Below are 27,949 nucleotides of genomic sequence, written 5' to 3'. Positions count from 1 at the left end.
CTCGAGCACAAAAGTGGCACTCGAACCAGAGAAGCCCACTCCATAGCATTCACAGGCTCTTACATTTCCTTCAAATCAAACATGCTAAATGTGACACAAGACAGACTCCCTGCACTACACTGGATGACCAAGAAGGATTCGAATATGAAATCTACTTAAGAAGTGAGACCTAGGAACCTGCTAACGCATCCCTCTGGTCCCTGACTTACTCTGCAGCAATATGGACACTAATGTTTCAGCCACCCACAATGCCTTGCAGCAAGCTAGCCCTCCTAGGAAGTTAGCCAGACTCCTTTTTTGTTCAGCATAGGGAGAACACAGACATGACTATGCACACTGGAACAAGAGCATATTGAGAGCAGTATGCTTTTTATCTTGTATTTGATATGATATTACAACAGTATCGGCTAACCAGCCAGGCTGTGCCCTCAGACTAGCTCATCTTCTGCACTGCAAAAGAAAAGCCACTTCACCACCGCAGTGACAAAAGCACCAGAAAAAGAGTTGTGGCCTTGAGGTAGACTCAGTGGTGGAGCGTTTAAAATGCCAGTACCCCATTCAAACAGCTCTATTGTACCTTTGGGAGGCATGCACCATGATCAGCACAAAGCTTTATGTGAAATCCAAAGAGCAAGAAAAGAAGAGACAAGCTTTTGTGCTATCCAACAGGATGCATTTAAACACTTTGTTAAAATTAACTGGGCAAGTTATCTATTTTAAAAACCAACCTCATTTAAACATGAAACGTCTCCAGACAGTCATGGTCAACTTTGGGTAATCATCAGTCTCCTATACAGCTTTTTGAAAAGCTTCTGCCTTCACAAGGGGGAGAATCATATTTGAATCTTTACAACAGAATGTCAACATTTTAAGCATTTATTATTCCACATTATTACATGCAAGTCTGAATTTAATTTGTGGGACAAAACAGGACAAACAACTGGGGCCTTTTCCTCTTGCCAAGTTCCTTCCAGTGAATTTCCTCCATTGTTAATTTGAGGCCTTTTCATTTCATTTTGACAGTCAACCTTATCCTGGTGGTTCCCAATGCAGTTCCTATTCTTGCTGCTGCTGAAGTCAGGAAAGAGGCAGAACCAGCAAAAGAAGGGAACTAAGCTTTCAATGACTGGAGTGACTTAAGGTTTTGTTCAGCTTCTCTGGTAATTTAGTTTTCTAAGAAGGAATCACACAGAACAGAGCCCAAACCTATACTAAATGGGCAACAGGGAGTGCAGTGATGAACAGATCAAATAAGGCATAAACAGTAACATGATCTGGCATTGGAGGAAGCAGAAAGTTGTCACAGTTGACACATGGGAGTTGCTGCAAAAATTAGTTACTGCTTCTCTGATTATCCCCGAAATTAGTTATCAATCAGGAGGTGAGATGGGCTAAGACAGCCAGGAAAACACAGGCATCAGCTAAGCAACCTCCAATTCACAACACTGGCACCCAGATCTGAGCAGGCAGTTCAGCTTCACCCAGGTTTCAACGTGCATAATGACAAACCCTCACCAACATACTGTGCTTCTAGTGGTTCAACACTGCCTGGGTGGGGCGAGGGGGTCGCCAGATTTGAAAGGGTGGGATGGGGGTAATAAACAGATTACCTTTGAACATACAGAGGACGTGAAAGGCACACTGTTAGTGCTCATCTAACACCTTTGGAGTGGAGCAAAAACCTCACTAAAGTTTTAAAACATCAGCCCAAACAAATCTGCTACATCAGGTGCTGAGCACAACAGCACTGGGACAAGAGGGTAACAGATGGAGGAGATGGAGGGTGTTAGAGAGGAACCAAATAAGGGTCCGAGCTCACTCTGCAACAGTCATGCTAAGTTTGGGGTGGAGGTTCAGCTGTTTTTCAGTCTGCAACCCCCTAAAAACATTTTCCCATGGAAACACAGACTCTCCAGAAGTTTCCAATAAATAGATATGTTTGACAAAGAAAAACAAGTTCTCTTGAGTGACATTTCATAAACCCCTTTAAAAAAATAAAAATAATCTATTATACACCAAGGACCTCTGCAAACTGCAGTCCTTCCATTCATTGGTGTCTCTGCTATGATGCCAGTAAGTTAGCAGGTAAGGGCTGCACTAAGTTGATGGATAGGGATAATCCCCTCAGACACAAGTGCCTTAGTTTGCATTCTTCACATGCCTGGGAAAACTGGATTCCCTTTTCATATGGCTTTATGTGGGGGTAAGAGGAAGGAGGGAGGAAAACACACGGACAATGAATTAGCATTAAGGTACAAAGACATGATAGAAGAAATAGAGGAATCTAGGAGAACACACCTCCAGCCTCTCCAGCACAACAGGGAGAGACTTTCAAAACACGAGGACTTCTTTAGCATTCACCCCGACATCAACGCTGGTCAAAAAATTACAGAACTGCCTGGGAAATAACAGGCCATCCTTTCCCCTCAGAAGCCAGTGAAGAGCAAAGCAGGGAGTAGGGAACAGAAAACAGACAGATTCTCCTGAAATCACACTTTTGTTTTGGTTTTTTTTGAACAGGAATCTCCCAAGAACCTCCAGAGAGAGATTCTGTCATCGCTTCACAAGCGACCCAGCCTCACTCCACACACAGGACTGCTTCTCACCCTGCACATCTCATGGCACAAAGTTCAAGCTACAGATAACATTAATCAAATCCTATACTTCAGAGAAGGTGGGTTCTGGGGGCAAACTCTGGAGCTACCTTCAACAGCATCCCTTCTGGACCACAGCATTACAGCAAAAACAAAGACAAATAGTAAAGATAGGAAAATACCTTATCCCTCCATCCTAACTGCTCTTTACACAACTCCACATGGCATTTTGAGTCCTGGTCTCAGTATGGCACACATAGCACCAACAAGCTTTATTCCCTGGACCGAGCAGACCATCGCAAATGGCAGTTTGAGAAGGAGGCCAAAAGCAGAGCCCCATGTACCATCCTCAGGACAGGCACATGCTGTCTTCGCATCCTGCTCCATGCCTGCCTTCACCCTGATCCCTGGCCAGCTCAGCACCTGCAGCTCCATTAGGACAACATAAGACTATAAGCCAAAGAAGCCCTGTCAGCTTCTTTCTCCAATCCAGAGAAGGCTTTGTGCAGAGAGCAGGCTATTCCGCAGAGCTCTTTTTGTTGACAGTCCAATCCATGCCCAGCTCTACATCCCAAAACTTCCTGCCAATGAGGGAACGGTGGAGCTGACACTTTCATTGCTCTCTTCTTCCTTTTAGATTCCTTTCTTTTAGTTCAGCTAAGGGGAGGGAGTGGAGAAGCACATCATGGGGGGGGGGGGGAGTGAAAGCAGCAGTTGAAGGAAAGGATACCTGTCCTTCAGATTCCTTTGCATAATATAGAGTAACCAATACTATATGTGCTACAGAAGCCACCAAGAGCCACAACTCCCAGTCTGGTAATGTTCAAAGAATCATCCCTAACAGCAACCAAAGGGAGGTAGGTTACTGCCCCTAATCATAAGGTAACAAGAGCTATCTCGAACAGAGGTAGGAGTGGCAGCAGGGTGAAGGGAAGGAAAAGCTTGTATTTACCAGCCAACCTGTGCTTATCTGAAGAGCAGTCTTGGGCACTAAGGGCTGATCATGAATTCCAGGATCGGAGTAGGGGAAAGGGAACTTAAATGAAGATGCACAGAATCAGAGCCCAATGCACAGACATGGACTTTTAAATTAAATTCCCTTTTAGAAAAGGAAAGTTGAAAACTTGCCCCTCACAGAAACAGATTGAGGACAATTCAAGCACATGTGGAAGGTCTATAGGTGCCTGCCCACATGTAATTATTTGCTCAAAATCACAAAGTGTAAAAAACATAGGCAGTTACTCAGAAACCAAGGCCAAAAAGAAGATAGTGGAGTTGAAATTACAGATCTGGCAATAAACATGAGAACATTGCCTGATTTTCAGCATGTGGTCTGCAGACTTCAAGGTCCATGAAAAAGAACTATAGAAAGCAATCTGTATGACTAGCATTTACAGAGAGGCCAAACGTCTGTGGGGAAAAGAAAAATTAAGGCCCATGAATCAAGAAGAAGTTTGAAACCCTACTCTAGTCTCTCAAGAGCAGGGATGAGACTTTTTCATGAGACATATTCCTCATCAGGGTTTTAAGGGAGCCGCCTACAATCCCACCGACACGTTCACAGAACACCTAGTTAAGGGGATGGGAAAACAAACTTCACCCTAGATCCAACTCAGTCCCTCAGGTCTAACCCCTTCAACAGCAGCCAGCAGCTGATGCTTCTGACAAAAGAACAAGCACTGCATTAGTCTAACAGAAGACAACCTATTTGAATTATTAATAAAGATTGTGACTTAAACCTGGAGAAAGTGGGAAGGAGAAAGCAAAAGAACCAAAAGTGGTAAGAAGTTTTCTTTCCAAAGCCCTGTAAAGTTCTATTTTCTTACAGTTCCTGAGCAGAAGGGCAGGGAGGAAATTGAGCAACATCCCCTTCTTGATCCCCAAACAGAGCCATTCTAGGGCTGCCAGTAAGGCTGTCCAGACATGGCACATCCCAGGTTACACATCCAGTAATGCTCTTAACCCAGTCAGTAACCTTCACATTCAGCAACACACACGTGGCTGCAGTAAACCACTGTGAGCAGGCAAAGACATAGCTCCCTCCTCGGTACAGAGGGCGTCAGCATGATGCGTGCTAACCCACGCAGCTGTCTTTTCCAATATCATCACATCAGCCTCCTGGGCAGCTTCCACATACTAATTTTGGCTTGGCGTGATTTTAATAAAAATGAATCATGAGAGTAACCGGCAAGTGTTCCATGGCTGCCGCTATCCACACTAACGGCTCAGGAAAACGAACAAGGCATCTGCACGCTGCTCCATGCCTTCTCCTCTCCATGAGGTAAACACCATCAGCTAAATACTTCTATCACCTGTGAGAAAAAGTTGTAGGCACTGAGGCTATTGTCAATAGCTGACACAGCAGCTGCCTCGTTCCCCAGCCACACTGAATGATGCTGCAGAGATTGCTTGGCATTAGTTGTTTGCGGACTAAACATAAGCTTTTGATATCTCATTAGCAAAAGGCACGCTCTGCCACCTCTCCTTCTCCACCAGTCATGGTCACATAAGACAACCTTCCTCCTGGACCCTACCCTACCACAGGTTTCACTTCTCCCTCCTTAAACAGCCATACAAGGACAGGAACTAGAGTGCTCCCACTGAGGAGAACAGAAAACTGAGAAGGGAGGAGAACTTCCATCAGGTGGGTGTTCCCCAGCTTGTGCCTCTGCTCCCAGCTCCCTCCTCAAACTCTCCACTCCAGCAACAGCTGCACTTCAGTATTAGTGTTGTGCAGCCTGCAGAGCTTGAAAAGTTTTAAAAGCTGTATTAAATGTTAGTACTGCTTGAATAAAGACAGGTTTAAACAAAAATATTGAGATTTAGCTGTATGAATACAAAGTATTTTTAACAGTGAAGAAAGAAGAGAATGAGGGACAAGATCTGTTAGTCTCTGTTGATTCACTGTGTGACGTTTGTTATTGGCATCTGGCTACAGAGGGGCATGTTCACCCAACACTTAGCTTCCTCTCTTGCAACCATCCAGTGTCACTTTATTCAAGTCTTTCCTCTCCTCCCTCTTCCAGAATATGACAATCAAATGCTCCCTGACTAGTGCAGCAATGTTAAGCTGAGGGACGCACATCCCAAGAAGCAGTACCATCACGGCACGATACCCTGGGAAGAGGCAAGTGCCAAGAAGCATGTCCATGTGCCTGACTGCAGCTCTCAACAAAAGGAGCCTTTGTCTTTGGGTGGCTTTCAGCACAGCCACGCCAGAATCAACAGGGATTGATTCCAGCAGTTCTAGGAAACAGGATGGCGAAGGGGGAGGAAAGAATATGCTGTGCTGCTTCTAACTTCTGTGCACCTCTGGCTTGCACTGACAGTGGCTGCATGTCAAAGGGACTCAGGCTCTTAAGAAGGGTAGCATCCTAAAAATCTTCAGACACTAGGAAGGAGATATGGAAACCATTCTCTGTAGACCATTCATTTATATAAAGCATTCAAAGCTGCTGCCATCTAATCACTCTTAGGGGAAAGATCTGATTGGCCTCAGTTTCCAAGTTGAAAGCTCTGCTCTAAATTCACCTCCTGTAAGAGACAACAGGACCTTCCCTTGAAGTACATTCTCCAGCATAGATGGATACAGCTTTTTCTTCACACCCATTTCCAGAATAGGACTATTCTGTTGAGGGGACCAAAGGAAATTTTGCCCTGGATTGGAGAAGCGTCCAAAGTACAAGCGAGCTTCTGCAGAGGCCACAGTTTCATGAGTACTTAAAGCTTCCACATCCCACAAGGCAACTGAAAGTCTTCTTGTTCCCACTCTCCTTCCTGCCTCTACATCACCACCTCCCCCTTGTGCTAAACCAAGCATTTGAGCAGCCATGTGGTGAACAGGATTGAAAAACCAACCTCAGTTAAAGTAGCAATGTAGATCTGGGTTAAGAGTAACCAATGGTTTCCGATTTCCCAACCTGGCTCAGAAGGGGTGGGACAGATTTTCTCAGCAGCAGCATCTACTTACACCTTCTAACAAAGTGTTGGATCATTGTTTTCACTAAGCAACACTGCCTACAAGGGTGGATCTTTGGCTAAAAGACTAGATTCAGTGGCTGGACAGTTTGAACAGAACATGTCCTGTCTCTGTTCATGAAGTCCCTGGAAAACATCAAGATTTAGAGTTGCCAAATGTGTATTTCATCAGAACTAAAAATTCACTCCCATTTCTAAAGAAGGAGAATCACAGCCAAATCTTTTTCTATTCAAAGATGAGCTGGTGAATTCTAGTCCTGGTCTTTCAATTTTTTTTTTTTTAATTCTTAGTTATTCAAGTGAGACACAGAAATCAGTCAGCAACAGTTTCAGCTAAACTCACCCAAATTCAAAGCTTAATTACACAAAACTTTGGCTTCACTCACCAAGAACCTTTTCCAAACCTCAGTTTCTTCACCCTTTCTATAATGCTTCAAGGCTTCAGTAAGATTTAAGCAGAAAAAGAGGTGGAAATCTCCTGTGCTAAGCCACATACAGTAAACCCAAAATTATGGAGATAAACCCATAATGGCAAACCTCCAGAGCACTTCTTTCTTGGACCTGTATGCCTAGCTTCCATCTATCCATTCTGCAGCAACACTATGCAACTCAGGGGCAAACAAAACTGAGCGAGTTGTCTACCAAAAGGCATCAAATGCTGCCAGGGAAAAGATATTTGTGGGTAGCCAAAACTCAGAAACTCAGGCTTTACAGGCATTATGAATTCAGTGCCACAACGAGTGTATGCCTTTCATTTAGGCAAAGTACCAGCAACAACAAATACTACTGGAAAGGAAGTGCACTCCTTAACCAAGTTTGGCAGCCAGAGAAGACAGCATGGGACAAGACTACCCATCCTCAGTTCACCTCAGGGACTAGACCCCATGTAACTTATAAGAGGACAACATTTACTGTTGGAGATGAGGATCCTTCACTTTTAAGCAAACAGACAACAGAGGTAACATGACAAATACTATAAGCCATAACAGATACTGAATAGTTTACATGCAAAGTTGAAGTCCTTCTTGTCAGGGTGACCAGTCAAAGACTAACATGAAGAACAGGTAAATGGGCCCTAGGAAGGACGTACACGGATTACCATCCTCCACTTCAGCTGACTTTACAAAATGATGTACCTATACCTTACTACAATGGAAAGATTCAGTGTATTCTTACTAAGCCTTGACTTCTGGATCATTGTCATTATAAGATAAATCAGTATTTTCTAATGCTATAAATGCAGGAAAAATACTTCCAACAAGTCAGTCACCAAATCAGTATATGTGCCCATGCATATACGGACAGCAACACAAGTCCAGACTTGAACTCAGCATATTTTATTCCTCAAAATGAAAACCCTCTGCTGACCCTGCCCTAACAAGAACAGACCTTGTCTAAAGACTGACAACCAGGGCAACATGATGACTGGACCTTGCCCAGGGAAGATTGTTGCAGGTTCCTGCACAGAGTCAGTGGCTCATGGACAGACCAAGAGGGGCAGAGGATCCATCCCATTACATGGGATTGCACCACCTGTCTTAAACATGCACAACACTTATTCATGCTGCCACTACTGCATTTTCTTCCTAGGTTTTATTTAGGTCACTGAAGTCCTGATATTCACTGAGGTGTTATAAAGAAACCAACCCCTTCTGTATAGACACTGAACCGAGGAACATTTTGACATTTGCTTTCCATTGGCTTTACCAGTGAATAGCCACATGGAAGCAGGCCAGTGAGTAGGAACAGGGCAAGGGGGAACAATCCAAATCAATTCCCAGGACAGTCTGGTCCCATCACATTAAGGATCATAACAGCTGCGACATCTGAGGATTCAAGATCCCTAACGCCATACAACCACTCCAGTGCACAGAGATTATTGTATATTGCCCAGATCTTCGATTAAACTTTTAGATGAGAGATGAGCCAGTGCACCTTGATGTGTTATTTCCTCAGTAATAACCAGAGCCCTATTATTAAATGTAGACTAGGATCAAAGAGGCAGCTTCTTTTGGATTCTGGTCTGGTTGCACAGCTGCCATAGGCAAAGATTAAAGACGATGGGAGGAGAAAGAAAAATTACTGCAAGAAGGATCAAGAACAAGGACTACATAAACATTACTGTGGAACAACAGGGATGCTGAGAAACAAGTATTAACTTAGAAGAGGAAGGGTTGTCTTTGTTTTGTCAGGACCAGAATCAGAGGAAAAAAACTAGAGTGAGATGTTGGATGTGACAGCTGAAGTCTTTTTCTAAAAGCAGGAGAAAATGGCCAAAGCAAGGGCACTTTCTCCTACAGTAAAAAGGAGTTAGATGCTCAGCAACAGTAACAGGCTCCTAGGGCTTCCCCTGGATATCTCAGGGGGGAAGCCCTCCTTTGTAGCTGCCTGATGAGGGCATCCAGGCCTTTAAGCACTTGGCTTCCTACCAAGTGCTGTGATGACTGGAGATTGCAGTGTGGGGATGGAAGGGAAGAGGAGATTGAAAGGAGGAACTTTAACGTCAGCTGCTTTTAGGCAGTGCATCATTATCAAGAAAAGCTTCAGCGTTAGCTAAGCAGATGAAGGGAGAGCAACGTAAGCAGAATCAGAGTTGATCATCAAGATCTTGTGGAGTGCAAGCATCCAGCTGCACAAACATGAACCCACCAGTGTGCATGAAGTACAGGGACACCTTTCTCTGAAAAAGGACACAGAACTTCCTTCCATACATCACGAGAAACAAACGCATCACAGAACAGCACTGGTATTACTTACACACACACACACACACACCACCCCCCCGTGCGCTGTCAGAACAAGATACCTTCTTTCTCATCCCCTACTCCAGAGATAGGACACAAATAAACCAGAGATGCTAGGTGAGGGCAGGCAGTCTTTCTGCCAATCTTCAACATCACAACACAGGCCTAATAAATTTCTACTATAGAGCAGGGCCGTCCTATCTGCATTAAAACAGCGATGTCAGGAGTAGAGCAACGCACAATGGCCTGTTGCACTAGACAGCATTCATATATTCAGAGATTCTTCCACCTCAACACAGAATTACTTCCTTTGTCTTTTGCAGGTGTCAGAATGAGACATCTTGAGAACAGGTAACTTGCCCATGGTGATACAGGGAGTCTGCAACAGTGGCAAGAAGCAACTCCAAATTATATGTGGGTCAATATTAAACATTAACCATAACCCTTTCCTCCTTACAGAAGGAATGGAGAAACTGTCACAGTTCCCTTCAGAACTGGGAAAGCTGCACTAGAGAACTGTCTTTGTCATATATGCGGTTTGGGCTTGAACAAATCACGATGCCTCTCCATAGCATTCATTTTCCTTCCTATCACAGTGGGGCTATTATTTTCACATCGCCCCTGAAGAGGTGTGATAAAAGTCAGGTGCATGATCTCACAGCTCCTGAACAATGTTCCATACCTTTCAAAGACCATCATGTTATCAGTACACACTTGCAAGATAAGGCTTCTGACACAGAGGCAAGCCCAACTACTGCTGGAGAAAATTAAGATGTTGATTGTGTTCCTGGCTCTTTCAGGCTTTCAGTTTCCAAGAGTTGGGTGATGGGAAAGGCAGGATGAAAAACAGTTTACTTTTCCAACCTTGAGTCACTCTTGTACAGGCTGAATCCCATCTGCACAGGGTCTTTTCCTTCCAAAAAGCCAGAACACTAACTGCATGCACAGTGAAAGCCAGTGCAAGGAGTTCAAAAGAACATCCCCACACGGTAACTCAGTTAAGACACGCAGGATTGAAGCATGCAGGATGCGTAAGTTTTAGTCCCAAAATATAGTAGCCCAGGTAAATAGACAATAGTTCGTCCAAGCTTCTCATTTTTTGAATTTTTGCTTCACCACAGAAAATATCTTGAGGGAGGTGTGTGGGGGGTGGAACAGATGTACAGGAAGGGCTCAGAGAAGTACTCAGAGCCCAGCTCTGATAAGCAACCCTACAATACTACAATAACAAACCACGGCAATTAAACAATACACTCTTCTTGAACAGGGTTCCCCCACCCCAACATTTTTTTGTTTGTTTTTTAAAGGGCAAGATGCATTTGGAGTTAAGCCTTTGATTTTTAGTGTGCCAAGGAGCTGTCTGAGGTTTAGGTTAAAAAGACCTTCTCAATGCCACAGATCCAGAGCCAGCTCATGGGGGAACAGAGAAGGAAGTTGTGATGGCAGCAGATAATGAGGATGACAGATTTATCTCCAAAAAATACTTGTTTCAACTGATGAGGAGGAAAAAACATTTTATTTTCTGCTTTTCACTCCATGAAACAAGGAATTAATCATTCCTTGAAGACCACCTCTCATTCACCCGAATCATGAGACCGAAAAATGCAAGAAGCCCTAGGTTTTTTTTCCAGGCCTCTTTATCCCTTGTCCCTATTGACTCTGTCTAAAAATATCTGTCAAGGCTTTTGATACCCTTCCATGCATGCAGTATGGTTGGCCCTGGACCTGTGCCACCCCCCAGGCTTGAAGAATGTGCTGCAAGGTGTCTCTCCCAACATAGCCATCAGCTGTCCCTTTGCCTTGTGCTGTCCATCAGCAAAGGCTGGCAGGCAGGTACTGAAGGCTCTAAAGAAACACTTTACTTCCAGGGCCTGCCACTGTCCAGCCCCCCTCCACAGCCCCATCCTGGTTTTCATTCACAGCCCATTCACGATGATGAACTTTAATTCACCCAGGAAATAAACTTGTGTTACTGTTACTTTGCTGGGCCAGGAAGCACATGTATTTGTGTTTACAGAGGGCTTTGAGGACATATGCAGTTAGCATTGCATTTACAGCTCCTGCCAATGTCAGCAGTGGTGTAAGAGCCTGTTCAAGGGCAGGACTCAGTCCCCACAAATTCGTGCTACAGAAAGACAAGAGAGACCATCACTTTGGCAATGCCTTTCTTTCCTGTCCTTCTAAAGTAGCTCTTTCAGGTAAGCACTAGTACTAGCGTCATTTCCACTGCAGACAGTGGAACTTCTTCCCCACTGGATGCCCCATTCTCTCTCTCTCTCCCCCTCTCCCTTTCTTCATTACCTTTAATATAGTTGGATTCCACTCAGCTCTGTAAAACACCATGTCTGTTCCTTTAATACAATCAGATATTCTCCTGTGACTGGGAGAACATTTCTATTTTGTTCCTCAGCAATTAGTTTGCACAATTCCCAGCACATTGCTATTCTCTCCCACTGGGATATCAAAATGTTTCTTACAGCTAGGTCATTCCCTCATTCCCCTTCACCCACACAATCTCGTCTGTTCATGATGGAGACTGGCAATTCCCTCATCAATCCTACCCACACGCAGTTTGTATAGAGATCAGGCTTCTGTACAATTTCTTAGCCTCCTATTTGTGATTCCAGTGTCCCATTTTGCAGGACTCCTCTAATCATAAAAGATAGGAGAGGGCTGGAGCTAGAAAACATAGGTCTTTTCGAGCAGCTCATATTTAGCTGCCAAGATCTAGAGGGATAGAAGGATCTTATATTTTATCCACATTTTATTACAAAAAGAGTTTCCCATCATACTTCAAACAGCACCATCGCTCACTCATGACAGTTTTAATGACCCAACTTGCCATGCACCTTGCCATCTGCCTCCTCAAGTTCTTCAAGGCAGGATATATCTACTTGTCCCATCTCTTTGGTTTACTCTTCAACAAGGAGACTGCACTGTTCTGCATAACAAGTCTGCCAACTCAAATTCACCTCACGAGCACCTCTCCCTTCCTCCAACTATCCATCAGCTGCCATTAATCCACCCTTCTGGATAATCAGAGTAATGCTCTTTAAGTATATAGCTATGACAGGGCAAAGCCACTTTCTGGCTGCAAGCTGTGTTAGAGGGCATGGTGACCCTGCAGGTAATGTAATTGGGAAAAACTATGCTCCAGAACCTCCAAACAGTCCATTTATGGAATCAGCCTCCCACAACAGGACCGGAGCACAGCGGAAAGAACACTTTTGCTTTAAGAAAGGTTCCTGGCACACTCAGTGATACCTGGCTGGATAACAACTTATTGCAGTCCTGCACTGTGCTCCCTCCCCTACCCCATCCTCTCTGTACGTTTTCTCACCTAATTGGAGAGTTACTTTGGATGGATCATCTCTCCCTGGGTGGAAAAATCTTGAGAAGTGCTAGTAGCATCATTCCTCCTCCCCCGCACCCACTGGTAAGCTGTTTATATTATCAGCATCCAAACTGTACTGTAGTTGTCAAAAATCAATACTTCTGGAGAGTGAAGCAGAAGCCATTCAGAGGATGTTAAGACCCTTTACCATCACTACATTAATATTAATGTACAACAGCTGCATTTCCAAACATTAACCACTCCCTGATAACACTCACATTTTAACAAGAACTGAAAAAGAGGCCTTGGAGACACAGTCTTTGGCACCCATTGCAGGAGAAAATGCATTGGTGCAACACAAACCAGCAGAAAAGGAAACATGCTGTTAGCACACATCAAATATCATGAAATTAAGGTGGCAAGGAATTACAACACAATTTTTCTTTCCCTCATCCCAGAACAAGAATCAGTTAGATTTCATTAACCTATGCAGACATAGGTTGCAGACAAATTCAGCCAGGAATATGGCAGTCAAGGATAAAAACAAAATTTTGTCATCTGACAGTAACAACTGATTTTTGCTGACACTTGCTTTAAAAATTGGGGTGTTGGGAGAGCCTTACCTACAAAGACATGGTACTAACATTAAGGATGTGTTTAACTGTAGATGATAAAATCCCACAAGGGACTTTCAAAAATGACCAAGATGTGGCAAGAACTTCTTTGAAACTGCTCTCACAAAAATATACAAGTGCAAGTGGGAGACCCTGCCAGAAAGCAGAACAACAAAAACCCAGCTACGGATATGAGAGTATTAGTCGTCCAAACCCTGCAGTATGAGTAGAACCAAAGACTAACTTAAAAATCTGTATCTGCTGTTGCAAGAAAAAACAATGCACCTTCTATCTTTTAATATCAGCCTTTAGAGGGACTCTGTTTTCCAGAAAGAAACAGTCATGCTGGCAGTTCAGAACAATACACAGCACATCCCCAGGATGCAAGAGCTATTTTCCTCAAGGCAGTTTTACACCAAGCATGTTTACAAAAAAACACACACATAAATCATCAGTTCTCAGGATGTTTTACTGGCATTAGTTCTCACCACCTTTGCACAAGACCAACTGGTTAAGCAGAGATGCTCTTACAAGCGTAACCACAGGTTCACATCAACTATCTCCTCCTCTCAGACAGAATTTAGAAGAGGGACAAGTCTTGAACTGATGGACTGACTGGGGTCCCTGGTGCACATATGGCACTGTTCCATGTACCTGCTTCTGGAGCACATTGTGCTGCAGATCCAAATCCTGCAGTTCCAATAGATGTTTACATGATGCTTTTAGCCCCTTAACTTTTTTCCAGCATTCTGTTTCTCCACCCTACCACATGTAGTTCTGCAGATTTGCTTCTAGCATCATCCAAGTCTAAATTAAGTCACAATACAGCAGGAGCAGTGCTGTGACAGATAGTATGGAAAAGCTATTTCTCTTCTACCTGGCATTACATCTTAGCTCGGTCCTTGCAGTCATGTTGTGCTGCACTCCCACACCTGCCTGCAATTCAGTGTCTGTCTATTTCCAGGCCATTCAACCACCTTTGACTCCAGGTTCCTGTAAGGGCTCTTGTTGCATTAACCCAGCTTTGGTCTCGTTACGTTACCTCTGTGCATCTCTCTCTAATCTCCTTAGGGCCTTTTACATTATGCCTACCCTGAACAATAGCTACGACACTTATCCTAAGCTTGTACTTTAGCATAAATTCAAGAATGAAGAATGAAGGACTGTCCTTGGCTAGGACCAACAGTACAAAAACCTGAAACAAGAATTATTTCTTGCCTCTTTCTCCCTCAGCTATACCTATAGCTCCACCCACTCACGTACACACACACCCTCCCAAACAGATGACTGATAAATCATCTTGCCTTAAGTTTTCACTCTCTGTTATTAGCAGATTTTTCCCCTCTATAAATGCACAAGCTTGCCTTGTTTTATGAAAGTTACTAGGAAAACATATTGCTTTATTTTTATTTGTATTTATTTATCTTTTCTTTTGCTTTACAGATTTCAACAGTTAGAAAGAAAAGCAAAGATATTTCTCTCTCTCCTACCTTTCATCATCCTGTGCATCCAGTGCTCTGTGGTCCTGCTTCCACAACTCTGCTCATTCAGCCATACTTGTTTCAGGCTAAGCTAGGGCTTACTTCCACTTTACCCTTACCTCAGCAGCAGATTTCTTCTTCAGCACCCTAGACTGCTAGTCTTTGTGCTTGTTGCTGCCTCTCTAGATCCCCCACCCACAACTTACTATCCAATGCACCTATTTGTGAGACCAGCTTGAAAGAAAAACAGGTGAAGCAGCACAACTGAAGGGACAATATTTGGGCAGCAGCACAGAGAAAGGAGGAGAAAAGCAGCAGCTGGGGATGACTTATCTTAGTGGTGGATGTGGTTTAAGAGTACTGAGGAACTGCAGCCCCAGCTAGATTAGCTGGGTCGGTTCAAATTGTTGGTCAGAGGAAGAGCTGATGAAGGCTTGCACAATATGCTCCAGAAGCAGATGCATGGAGCAGCAAATGTACACAGTGATAACCATTCGAGGTGGTGACTTCTCCCACCAGAACAAATCTGCACATAGAAAAGGGCACCTGATTCAAGGACTGCGGGAGATAAAGAATTTAAAGAGCTTTGAGCGTTTTCAAACTCTGCATCAACCTTGATGCCTAAGCAGGCAATCGATTCCGGAAGTGCAAAAAACCTAAAACTTCACCAGAAGACACATAAACTCTATTACATCCCCTTAAGCATTCAGCTTTGGGTTATCGAACGCGGGATGCACAAGTTGCACGTGGGACGTGCCAGAAAACCGAACAAGAAACTGCCCACTGAACACACAGCTGTTAGATGTGCTTGCACAACAAAGCCACCTTGGCCATATCCAATTGCATGCCTAACTCATAACTCTAGGCAATTTCTTTTCTTCTTGTTTGGCTTGTTCTTACTCAAACCAGGCAGGTAAAACACTCAATTCCCCAGAATCCCAGCTTTTCAGCAAACCACAGATTGGAGAGAATATTTATCTATCATTACTCTAAATATAAAAAAAGCAGGCAAGTCTCCAGGAAAGCAGGTAAGTTTCCACCCTGCCTTCTGTCTGCCTCAGCTTTAAGTAGACATCAAATCAGAGACCAATAAAAATTGGGCACTCAGCTATGGAGCTGGGTATTAGCTACACAGTAACTGTAGTAAGGCCAAATGGCATCTCTTAATTCAGCTGGCATCAATGTGACATTCCAGGCAACAGGACTTCACAACATCAATGTCTGTTATTTGGGTAGGCATTTAACATAGCTTAATTAAACCCTATCTATAGCTAATGGTAACACTAGTAAGAGGAACAGATAGCATAAATAGTGCTGTTTGCATAAATCCCCCTTCTCATCTCCTCCTCCTCCTCCCCTGCAACACTCATTTTAAATGCTGATACATTTGCAAGAAGTATTTTTATTTCTATGCAGACACTAATGCAAAATGAAACTACCAAATCAGGACAAAATGTAAAAGGCATTTGGGGCCATGCCTGAGCTGGAGAAAGAGATGAAGGAGCAGGTGTGTTTTGGGAAGGAGGGGACAGAGGAGCTCTTGTGAAGCAGAACCATGAGAGAGAGGGATTCCAGAAGTGACAGACTGGATGCAGAGCCCTTAAGAGGCTTGAAGAGCTCCTGTAAGGGTTCACGATTGCCTTGCTGAACAAGGATGGGAGTTTCTCAAATACAGGACAGATCTGGAACATGTAACGCGCAGGACAGGGTGAAGGGAAAAGACACATTGGACTTTGGATAAGCTGCTGAGACTCCTGGAGCCAGAGGCAGACAGAAGCAAGGGACCAGACATGGGAGAAGATTTAGGAATGCTGCCTTCCATGGCCAAGTTGGGTTACGGAGTGTGGCTTGTCCCAGTGAAGTGGGAACATACAGAGCAACACAGGTGATCAGCTCTTGTTGGGTCTTCCCAAACAAGTCAAAGATTCTCCCCTACTGTGTTTTTCCAGGGAAAATTTTAAATCAGTTGATCTGACTTTAAAAAAATTAACAAAGTCAGAAGGAAGCAGCTTTTGAACAGCCCTTCTTTCTTTCCACCTGAGAAGACCACCTCTGACTCCGGAGGAGTTAACAGATGAGTAACAGCAAATTTGAGAACTGTTTGATGAGCCAAGTTCTCCTGCTACGAATGGGGGTAAGCGTACCGGCCTCTTTGCCAATTTACTTGCTGAGAATCTGGGCCATATTGTCTTTGGATAGGGAAAGCACCACTATGCTCTCCCCAAACAGCCTCCTCAAAAATTCAGATCCGAGCTGCAGATTTGGAACTGACAGCCAAGAAGACACCCCGTTAAATACACCCCAGACCTAACAAGATCACCAGCACAGCAATGTAGCTCTTATCACCCACTATATCCACAGCCAATCATAGTGACATCCAGCCTTGATACGCACACTTCTCTTTCCTCCCTAAACTATTTACGTTCACCAAGGGTCACAGAAAAAAAGAGCACAGGTCTCCAGCTTGGCAAAAGGTTCTAGCCTAGCAACTGACTCTGATCACCCATTTACAGACAAGTACTAGATTATGAGCAATCCGGATGTAGCATACCAGTACTGGACTCTCTGACCAACAGATCATGTCACCCCTTTGACTCTCCCTGACCTCCCCCCTCCTACCACATCATGGCCAGTCTTCTAATTCTCACCCCCCAGACCCTGCACATAGAGCAGCACTTTGTCTCCAAAGAAAGCCAGTCTCTTTTCCAATTTCTTAAACTTACGTATTCCCATGAAATTTTTCTCTATTCAAAAATAGCCTTGCGCCCTTGTCTATAAAACCATCCTTCCTCAGCCTCTGTAAAACCATTCAAAAAACTCTTTACAGTGTACTGGAACATGGAACTTTACATAAAACAGTAGTATCTTAATTGAGACTGTCCAATATTTACATTGGAATTGCTTCAGGATAGGAAGTGGCCTTTTTCAGTAGTATATAATATGAACACACTGTTGTCACTAACAAATAATCATACTCACCATGTATCATGATGAAGGAAGTATTATCAGAGTCAATCCATTATTTGAAAGGCTCAAGTTTATTTATGTACAGCTTGGCTTGGCCTTTTCCATTCAAGTTACAGGAAAGGAATTCCATATATTTTTTAAATATACTAGTTTTTTTTTTTTATTTCTTTTCCGAGTTTTTGCCCCACTTTTTTCCATAAGGGCCAAGGGAGGAGGATGGGAGATAAGGTTGGTCCTTCTACTCACAGACTCCTGGAGCTGGTACTATCACAAGGCTTACTGTAACTTATAGGAATGCACAACATTACCTGGAAGGATACTAGAGAGCTTCAGGACCAGCTTTTTTGATACGGAAAAAGATGCAGAGATCTGCATTTCTTCAAATCTCAGTCTTTACACCTAATTCTGTATATAATCACAACTGTCACTGGCACCTTTCCAGATAAGTCCAATGGGATATAATCACTTATCCATTTTGCAAATACTTTCAGATTCATCTCTGGATTGGTTAAATCACACATCATTGTCTTTGGCCTGATAAAACATGCAGTCGAGTCAAGCAGCATGAAGTAAAAAACAAAACAAAAAAGACACACAACTTTCAGCTGTTTTCAAACACTGTAGTCTCTGTAACACTGAGGTTCCCTTTCCATCCCTACTAGCAAGCAAGCATTGCAGTTCTGTTTTATTCAGTTTCAAACGGGAGTGTTAGCAAGTACCCAGTGAAAAACATTTGTAATTTAGCTAGTCGAATCTGTAATCACCCTACTAGAAAGATAACTTTCAAGTAAACAGAGAAACTAGCATGGTTCTTAGGCAATTTTAACAAGAAGTCATAAGCCTACTTAAAATACAGAAAACAAACATTATGATCAATGAAGAATTACCAAGAAATAAATAATTTCAAAACAGGCTACCAGCTTTCTGAACTTTAATGCCAAATCTTTGCAAAAGGCAGTATTTCAGACTTTGATACCTGTATTAAGAGATTAACAATGGCCAATGGTTTTCACAGAGGGATTAATTGCTCTTAAGTACTGCTTTCGTCCAAAACAGATGAAGTCTGCACTCTCCATCCTGCCTGGCAGCCTATATTAAGAACAAGCTGCCACCCAGACTTCTCCTTTCTTAGAAGAAAGGAGACAAAAAGAAAGTCAGCACTGTCTGGCTTTTATGCCCAGTCTCTCCTAACTGTTTCTCAATTCCTGGGCCTCTCTGGAAATGCTTACTGAGCTTAATTACTCAAAGACTTTAACCTGCCAGTCACAGGTCTAAACAAAGTTTACCCCAGCACAGTTTAAGTAGTGGAAATATCTATGTTACACCTGTGTATTTGCAGAGGTGTGTGCAAACACACCATCTTCTCCTCAGTTCAAGATTTTCCACAGCTGCTTCACACTGATTCTCCAAGACCTCTCTGTCCGGGTCTGTGTAACACACTGAACTCTGGCTTCCAAGGCTTTCCTCAAACACGCACGTAGCAACCGGACCTTTCCTGAATGCAAGCTCCCAACACAATAAATTTAGCAGAAACTTTAGAAAAAAGAAAAAGAGTTAAACACTATATAAGAAAATTTATTTTCTAAACTGACTGTAGGTGATAACATCCATGCTTATACCAATCAACATGTCAGCAACTAGATCTTCACAGAGTTTATCCATATAACCTGTACATACACCTATCAGGGTGGGCTACTTCGAGTCCCATTTCCCAGGGCTGTTCCTTCAGATCACAGAAGGACCAATCAAGAGAGATGTGCTTTCAGAGTACTAGCTAAGAATCAAAACTAAGCAAGCCAGTCAGCAAAATAAAACTGTAACCTAAATGAAAAAAATCCTAAATCCTATTTTCTGCTAATAATGATACTTCCAGTTTTTCCTCTAGGAATGAGGGGCTGGACCTATCCTGCAATACTTACCAGTAAAGATCGAGCAATTTCAGAGGACAGCAAGGTTAGGAGATATTCCAAGGGATACCTGAACCTTTTGAGATCCAGTCACTCACATACACTTACTGAAAAAACACCTGCCAAGATTTATTCATCCCTTGTCCTGATGCCAGAAGTTCATGTGTTTCCAAAGAGGTCCCCACTCATGTCCTGGCAATATTAAATAGTGAATTAATATCATAGGGAAAATAGATTTAAACTTGCAGGTCAAAGTAGATGACTTCCTTCTCCCTCCAATCCCTTCCCCTGAGAGAGGCTCCCTTTTGGCTTAGCAGTACAAATGCCAAAACAATACAGGTTTGCCAGCACTCACGCATTCAATATTACGGGTGTTAGAGAAAAGTAAATATCTAGTCCCTCAAGCAAAAGCTAAAATAGAGGCTGACAATGTCAAAATGGACCTCATTGCTATTCAACAGATAGCAGCAGCTCTCCTAGGAAGCCTTATTCTTATTTTACTATTTGATCGCATCCCATTGCTCTGGAGTGGAGAGTGCACAGTTGTTCTTGTCAAAACCAGCACACAATAATCCAGTCTTATCCCAAAGCAGAAGCAGCTGGTCTGCACATCCTGGTTTTGCCAGTCCACTTAGGGAGCCCTGCACACTGAGCCCTCAGCTCTGGCCACCAGAAGACAGGGCTGCAAGTCTGTTCTACCAGGGAAAATCAGGTGCATCTTCATGATAATGTCAGGTTGCCAGTACAGCACTTTGGGGGAAGAAGGTTTGATCTCTCCATCTGTAGGTAGACAGTCAAGACTGTCAGACAGAAAGTCTCACCATTTGCAGCTTGCACATCCTGTCACAATGACAGTGAAAATAGGTACCTTAACACCTGCCAATCTAGGCTATCCTCTCATCACTCAGAAAGTTTCTAGAACCAGAGCTTTAAGACATTTAAAACAAGCTTCTTGCTTCTCTGTCCAAAGAGTCAGGAAGGAGAGAAAACTTGCATTATTTGTTGTTACTATCTTCTTCCCAAAGAGCCCAATCCTGTAAGATGCTGAACACCTCAGGCTTTCCTGAACAGTTTGGCTAGTCATATGCCAGGAGTGTTTGTGATGCTGAAATAAGTAACATTTGTGGCAGGAAAAACAAAACCTTGCTTAACAATCAGCATGCACAATGGGGGGGACAGGACTGACTGTTTTGATGTCACCTCCTGACTGATGAGTTTTGTAACACTAATCCCATCCTGCCTAGAGTCTCACCAAAACTCTTCATTCAATACAGTTCTTACAGCTGCTTTAATGAACAGCTGCAAGTCCATGATCTCACATGAACAGCACTGAAGAGAGTTTGCTGTAGGACTAGAACTCGCAGGTAAGAGACAGTGACCAGGAATAGCTCTGGACCTTTTCCACTGAGATTCTGCTTCTCAGAGGTCCATTGCCAACCCACAGGTACAGAGGTGCCTTCACCAGGATACCATAAATGCCCTGCAAACCAAAGTGTTCCATGGGCAGGGGAACACGTAAAGCCTGGTTTCCTATTTCATTCCCCCACCCCACCTGCCTCCCCTTCCCGTGCAGATTATCTGATACCCAGTAATATAGTCTGAGCTCATACTGAAATCATCTGTACATTAGGAGCATTAATTCAGATCACTCTCCTCTACCCAGCACCTGCTTTCAAGCACTCTTTAGACCAATAGCATCTTTGAGATTCTACCCCTCTCACCTAAACCTTGCCTTCTTGAGAAGCCAAGCTAATAGAAATAAAGTAAGAAGCCCTTTCCTTATCTTCTGGGAAGTTTTCCAGGAAAAAAAGAATCCATTTCTTGCTGGATTGGCAAGAGAACAACTTTTCTGGCTCTTCAGGCTCTATCAGTTTTTTCTACCTCCCTGACAGAACAAGGCATACTACTCCACACCATCCAACCCTATGCAAAGCCAAGCAGAAACCATATAGGCTTCGAAGAGACAGAAGGATCCTGAAGCAAAAATCAATAATGGAATTTCCCCCCTCTCACACAGATACACGTGATGCTTCCTTCTCAATAAAAGAGCTTTTTGGATCTATTATGTTTCATTTAAAGCCTCCTTCCCTATCTGCTGAAGTTCTACATATCAGGCAGCTTCTGCCAACTGAATCCTGAAGATTGCTGCATTTAAATTTGGTTTAAGGTTTTTGGGTGCTGTTCCTTGGTATAGACTCCCACCTGCTTCAACAGGGCTGAGATTGCATTCCAGGTTTCTCAGCTGCCATGTTCCACCTACAGGTTGTTTAAAAGACACAGAAAAAAAAAAATATATCAGGGCAAGCTCAAAATGCAGGCCGTGCCTTCTGCAAACCCTGTTCCACCCAAACCACAACCTTCTCATGTACAGCAAAGGATAAGGAAGGGAAAGAAAGAAAGCCTAAGATTCTGGGAAAAAGATCCTTTCTTGACAGAGTTTGCACTACTACAATTGTTATATGAGATAAGTTAATCGGAGAAAGAATTGGGACATCAGGCCATAGTGGCCTGCCAAGAGCAGTCCTCTGCCCTCCTTCTCAAGGCCAATGTCCTCGGTTATTTTGCATGGCTGGGGTGCAAATTCTTCAGAGAAGCCTTTGGTTTACTGGCATACAAATCCTTCTGCACTGTAGTGGATTGGGAATAAGCATCAGCAAGCCTGGCTACAAGCAGCTATGGTCATACTAGCCCTGTGAGATGAGGAATACAGCCCAACCTCCTTGGAGCGCATAGCCAGAGGTGACCAGGACTTTTCTCTGACAGACAGTTTAATCAGGGAAACTTTGCAAAGAGGGAGATAGGTAAATATTGGTGGGATAAATGAAGTAAGTCAAGCACAGAAAGCAGAAGTGACATCTCATGGAAACACAACAAGTCAGTAGCAGAGTATACAACCTAAGTCACACTCCCTCTCTAACACAAGGGTTGTCCACCAAACTGAACTTCACTGGGTCCTAGAATGAATCCTTCCCCTGTGGCTAGGCATGGAGAAAGAGAAATGGGCATGATTTGTTGGTAAAGGTTTGTTGGTATGTCAGATTTAAAGAATGAAAGAGAATGATAGTCTATTAATGTCACAGAAGAACATGCCCCACAGAGACCAGGTTTCAGACTTCTAATTTGACCCAGCTTTGTAATGATGAAAACAGAGCAAGAGACCTCTTGCTCCTATCAGCATAGAAACTTCCCATGCTCAGACTATATCTAGTAAAAGAAGTTCATCCATTTCTACTCCTCTCAACATAAAAAAAAGCTCCTGAGGAAAAATCTCTCCTTCCTACATCAACCTCACTATTTGTCTCCTCAGCAATATCTATTAATCTCTAGAAAATGTATATCCTCAATCAGTGTGCTCACACCCAACTCCTTCTCTCCATTCTGAATCTCTTCCTAACCATAAGGAGATGCTGGAGGAAAGCAAACAGGTTGATCCTGTGACACGGCCTCTCACTGCCATCTGAGCAACAAAAAAACCCTCACACTTTATGTGCTCCATGAATTCAGCCCCTCCTGGAACCTCGCAGAGTAGTTACTGTGACACCAGGCTTATGTCATGTCACTGAGCCTCTCTTTTAATTTGTACAAAATAGGAAGGTTTGTAGAAACAGGAACAGGACACTCTTCAAACAGAATGAGGACCACATAAGTTTGGGATATTTTTAAAATTTTCCAAAATTTAAGATAAAAACAGACCACATAGTTGCATATTTTTGTTCAGAGGCTGGATTATTAGATGTAAAGAAAAAGCCTCCCAACCCTGTCAAGTGTTTATTGAGGAAGTTTTAAGAGCATGCAAACTCTAGGTTCTCTCCAAGATACATTTGAGGCATCAAACCTTCCCTCCCTTTGAAGTAATTTAGAACCTATGAAAGATTCAGAGCTTAAAGTCTCAGTCTGAAAATCCTGCAGCCCTCTACAGGATGAACAACCACAGTGAACAACTCTCTTGCTGGTATAGCTCAGCACGGAGGAGAAAGAACCAATACACATGACTTCCAGCCTGAATCTCCTAATCACTAGCTGCAAAGGATGATGAGTTAGCACTGGTTGCATGGGTCCTTTTTGCTAGGTACGTTCCTCTTGACAGAGGCAACAACTTACATAATACAGATCTCTGGACAATGATCAAATTATTGCAAAGTATCGTACTTGAGGCCACATTTCAATTGAGAGAGAGGTTAAAAGGGAGCACAGCCCATTTGCACACAGCATAGTCAACTATTCTGCCCTATATTTCCTGTTGAATTGAGAAAGTATCTTCCAAAAACAGCCAACAGTTTTGCTGAAAGGCTCAAAACAAACAGTACTTCTGAAGGAATATCTTTTACATACTTTACATAATAGCCATCTCAGAAGGGAGAAAAGGATGTGTACAGTGTTTCAGTGCAAATTCTGCACTGAACAACAAGACATCATTCTTTGCTTAACACAAGGCTTAAATTCACCATGAGGGAAGTTGCTGAAGTCAAAGTCTCAGGGCTCAAGCTAGGTGGGGGTGGGGGGGAGAGACTCACACTGAAGGGAAGAATTTTTATCCTAAATCCAAATTGAAAGAGGATACGTAAAAGGAACAGTCAGCTTGTTTAAGCCTCAAAATACATTTGCCTCAAAAAGGAAAGTTAAACCTCATTCACTATCCCTTCAGATTATTCTTCTAATACATTTAAGTGCTTGGTCTGTTGTGCACCCAGATTCACCTCTGCACACTTTTGCTTCACTTCCTCTCAAAAAAAAAAAAAAAAAACCCACCACCACCACCAAACAAAATAAAACAACCCACCTGGTTCTCACCTCCAAGCATACAGCCTGGTAACTTATCCTTCCTGCTAAACACACATTAACACATATCTACAGTTTGAAAGAATATACAGTATGATTAACACCAGCACAGTACCATAATCACCAATGCCGTCTCTTCACACCATATTCAGCTGTATTATTCCTCGCTCGGAAGTTCACATACACAAGTCTGCCTCAGTGAATAGTCCATCCTTTAGAGACAAGGGCTAAGTCCCTAACACCCCACAACAGAGGTACCAGTACAGAGAAAGTTAAAATAGCATTTAAAAGCCAGTCAGATGATAAAGCACGCAAAGCCTTTTTCCCCACCCCCCCTTTTTTAAAGCCCAGAAAACAAAGTTGTTTTGTCTATATCAGGATTATAACAGCCAAAGCGCCTAGGATTTGTGTTAACTTATAAGCAAGTGCTTTGGGCTTTGTTTTCTTTTTTTCCTTATAGGGAAACTAGCTGTGCTTTGTCTATGTAAAGACACAAACAAGTGATCTCAGATCACATAAATGCCTTGAAATACACAGCTAAGCACTCCATCATTATTATTATTATTATTGTTCCTCCTATATCCCCTGTCCCCAGACACCACTATATCATCAGTCACCATAGGGGAATAAGCAAGTAAGTGAAGAGGATATCAAGTTGTGATGACTTTACGGGAAAATCTCTCCCTAGGAAAAGACCGTGCAGGTGTTCAAATAAGAAGCAGGGGAAGGGCCTGGCAGGCTACATTTGGCTCCAAGCTGCACCAGTAAATGTAGTAATTTCATCAGCAGGCCAGTAACTCAGCCCTTATCATCTACCTTAATATTAGCTAAAAATATGGTTGCCATCTGGTGGCTAATGAAGAATGAATTTAGCATCTATGACGACTTCAGGGTGCATCAGATATCAGGAGACAGATTTCCTGTCCTGTCACCTCCTGGGATTCCAATAAGGGAAAAAGCCACAGATTTAGCCATGTTCAACCACAGAAAAAGGTCCTCTAAAAAAAAAGGCCAAGTATTAGTGTGCAGTGTAAGGAGGGAAGCCAGGAATTTGTTGCTGCAGCCAGTTCTACGCTGGATCTGCTATTCACTTATTTTCTTCCAGACCAGTAAAGCAAGTTCAAAGCCTGCTTCTGGTTTCAGTAATTGAACTTAAGCTGGTGGAAGCAGTACGGACAGAATTAGGCCCAATAGGTTTGCATTACCATTCTGACCCAGCAGCGTTTTGAAACAGTGCCAGTGACTGGTACAAGGCTCAGGCCAGTACTGCATCCAATCCCAAACCTTGCAGATTAAATCTGCTAAAGATAACTCCCAGGGAACAGCAGCAGCAGCAGCAGCAATGGGGCCGATCTGTTCCACCCTCCCTCCCTCCAAGCTACACCAGTCCTTATTGAGTCAATGTCATCTCGCAGCAAATCACTGAAAACCGAGATGAGCGTGCTTGAGATAAAAGCAGCTGATCAATGTCCCCGCGTAAAATGTCTAATAATCCCTACGCAGAGAGGGGATCTGGCGTCAGAAGCAGCATGCCAGAGAGAGGAACGTGAAAACTATCCACTGCCTATTCCTGGCACCCTCCTCCGGCACAGGGTGCAGCGCAGGGAGAGGGGCCCCGGGATTCAGAGCCCATCCCTCCCCCTGCCAGGCAACAGCGCAACGGGCGAAGAGGCCACGGCTCTGCTTTGCAGCCAGCGCGAAACCTGGAGCTCAAGGGCAGCAACGCAAGCAGTAAATACCATCCTGCGTTTTGAGGAGAAGATAAGCACGGGAAGAGGGTGCCCACCTCTTTTTCCTCACTGTCCTTAAGGTTAGCTACGTAGCACAGCTACCTATGCAGTGCAGCTCCTGAAATCGCTGCGTGAAACGCAACACAGGCATTACAAAAAGGTCCTTTCTGCTGAAACAATCCATATTTGCAAATTTAAAACCAATAGGCAGTCCTCGGGCCCCCTCCCCTCTCCGAGCTGGCTGCGATGCCGCTTCTGCTCATCCTCCTCCCCCAGAGCGCGCAGACGGACGGAAAATCCTTGGCGCTCGCAGCATCTCGCGTTCTCGGGATCCCCCCGGCAAACGCCCCTGAGCGCCGCAGCGATCCCCGATTCACGCGCTCAGGAGGCGGCGAGAGGAGGCTGAACAAACACAGCACGAGCCCCCCTCTCCCGCTCCGCTCCCGCAGCGCCGCGCCGGCAGGAGGCGGCTCCCCCCGCGGGGCAGCGCTGCGCGGCGGGGGCCGCCGTGCCCGGCCGGGGCCGCCGGGAGCAGCCGCCCCGCAGCGGCCGGGAGCGCGCAGGGGCCGCCCCGCACGCGGGGGCTGCGCGCCCCCGCCGCCCGCAGCCCGCCGGGCGGCCCCCGCCTCTACCTTCTCCTGCGCGCGGGTGAGCTTCTTCTGCACGTTGCTGGCGATCTTGCCCGCCGTGACGCCCTTGCCGCCCAGCTCAGCCATCTTGCCTGCTCTTTTAACGGCGCGGCTGCGAGCGCCGGGCCGGCGGGAAGGGGGGCAAAACCCGGCGCACAATGGCCGCGGCCGCCCGCGGCGAGCCGCCCCGGCGCCGCCTTTTAAAGGGACAGCGCGCCGCGCCGCCTTAAAGGGGCCGCGCGCCGCCCCGGGAGGGGGCAGCAGCCGCCGCAGAGGCGCGTGTTGCGCCGGGCAGCGCTACCGCGGAGAGCTCCCACCCGCGGCAAGCTCCGTCCCTTGCGCAGCTGCACCCCGACAGGCAAGGGGAGAGTCGGGGGGCTGGCGAGGGGGAAACAGAAGGGTTTGGCCCGCAGGCGTTATTCGAGGATGAACTGCAGCCTTCTCTCCTCCTCGCAGATCGCGCCTGGCAGTCGCGGTGCTCCGAAGTCCGCCGGGGGAAGGCGGTGCGGCTGCTGCCGCCCACGGAAAGGGAGACGCGCTTCCCCCACCGACCAGTGGGCCACCAATATGTAAAAATAGCTAAATGAGGAATTTTACTTAAAGATGCTGACTGATGGCCATATTAGTCTTCACTGCAATGAGGATGCTAAATGGTAACAAATGATTAATCTTAGGTGGCTGATATGATTTTGCTGGTGTAACAAAATGCCATTCTTGCTTGTCTGAAAAGATTTGCACCACCAATTGCTATCACTGATTGTCAATACTCATAAAAAATACCGCAAAAATACTTTTCAAATTATTTCCGGTCCTTTAACAAACTGAGTTTATAAAAACAAAAGAATCCCACAAGAATATAAGTGAATCAACAGCCTGTTTTTAAAAAGTGAGCTAGAAGTTCAGAAGATTTCATCCTTTAATTCTGGCTCACGTAACAACTTACTATGGGACCCCGGATAAGTACCTTCACCTCAGTCTTGTCTCTGAAAACTGGCAATAATCAAATGAGTAGCTTGTCTCACAGGAGCATTAGCATGGCTAATTAGTTACTGTTTGTACAGAACCTGGAATGTGTTAAGCTAGTAGCTTTTTACCCAGTTTTGGATTTGCCTACAGATTCAGCATGGCTGCACCTGAAGGTTGTTCCAGTTGGATGGTGCTGCTGATGGTGCAGTGCGGTGCTTGGTGTGTC

At 44.4% G+C, this 27,949-nt stretch overlaps 1 protein-coding gene across 14 annotated transcripts in view; it reads right to left on the bottom strand.

Annotated features, from left to right (window-relative positions):
• BIN1 (bridging integrator 1) overlaps positions 1-26,901 on the bottom strand; it is a 102,011-nt gene extending 75,110 nt beyond the window's left edge. For 5 of the 14 annotated variants that reach the window (XM_067299255.1, XM_067299259.1, XM_067299256.1 and 2 more), the window contains exon 1: positions 26,761-26,899. In XM_067299255.1, the coding sequence (XP_067155356.1) occupies positions 26,761-26,844 (84 nt within the window). In that variant the 5' untranslated portion in view covers positions 26,845-26,899. Of the gene's footprint in view, positions 1-26,760 lie in introns of all 14 variants that reach the window. The other 9 variants (XM_067299253.1, XM_067299257.1, XM_067299251.1 and 6 more) reach the window with 4 other exon arrangements.
• Between the last annotated feature and the right edge of the window lie 1,048 nt (positions 26,902-27,949).

The sequence above is a fragment of the Apteryx mantelli genome, chromosome 6, assembly GCF_036417845.1.
Source record: "Apteryx mantelli isolate bAptMan1 chromosome 6, bAptMan1.hap1, whole genome shotgun sequence".
Classification (NCBI taxonomy): Eukaryota; Metazoa; Chordata; class Aves; order Apterygiformes; family Apterygidae; genus Apteryx; species Apteryx mantelli.
This window is presented reverse-complemented; position numbering and strand designations above follow the sequence as displayed.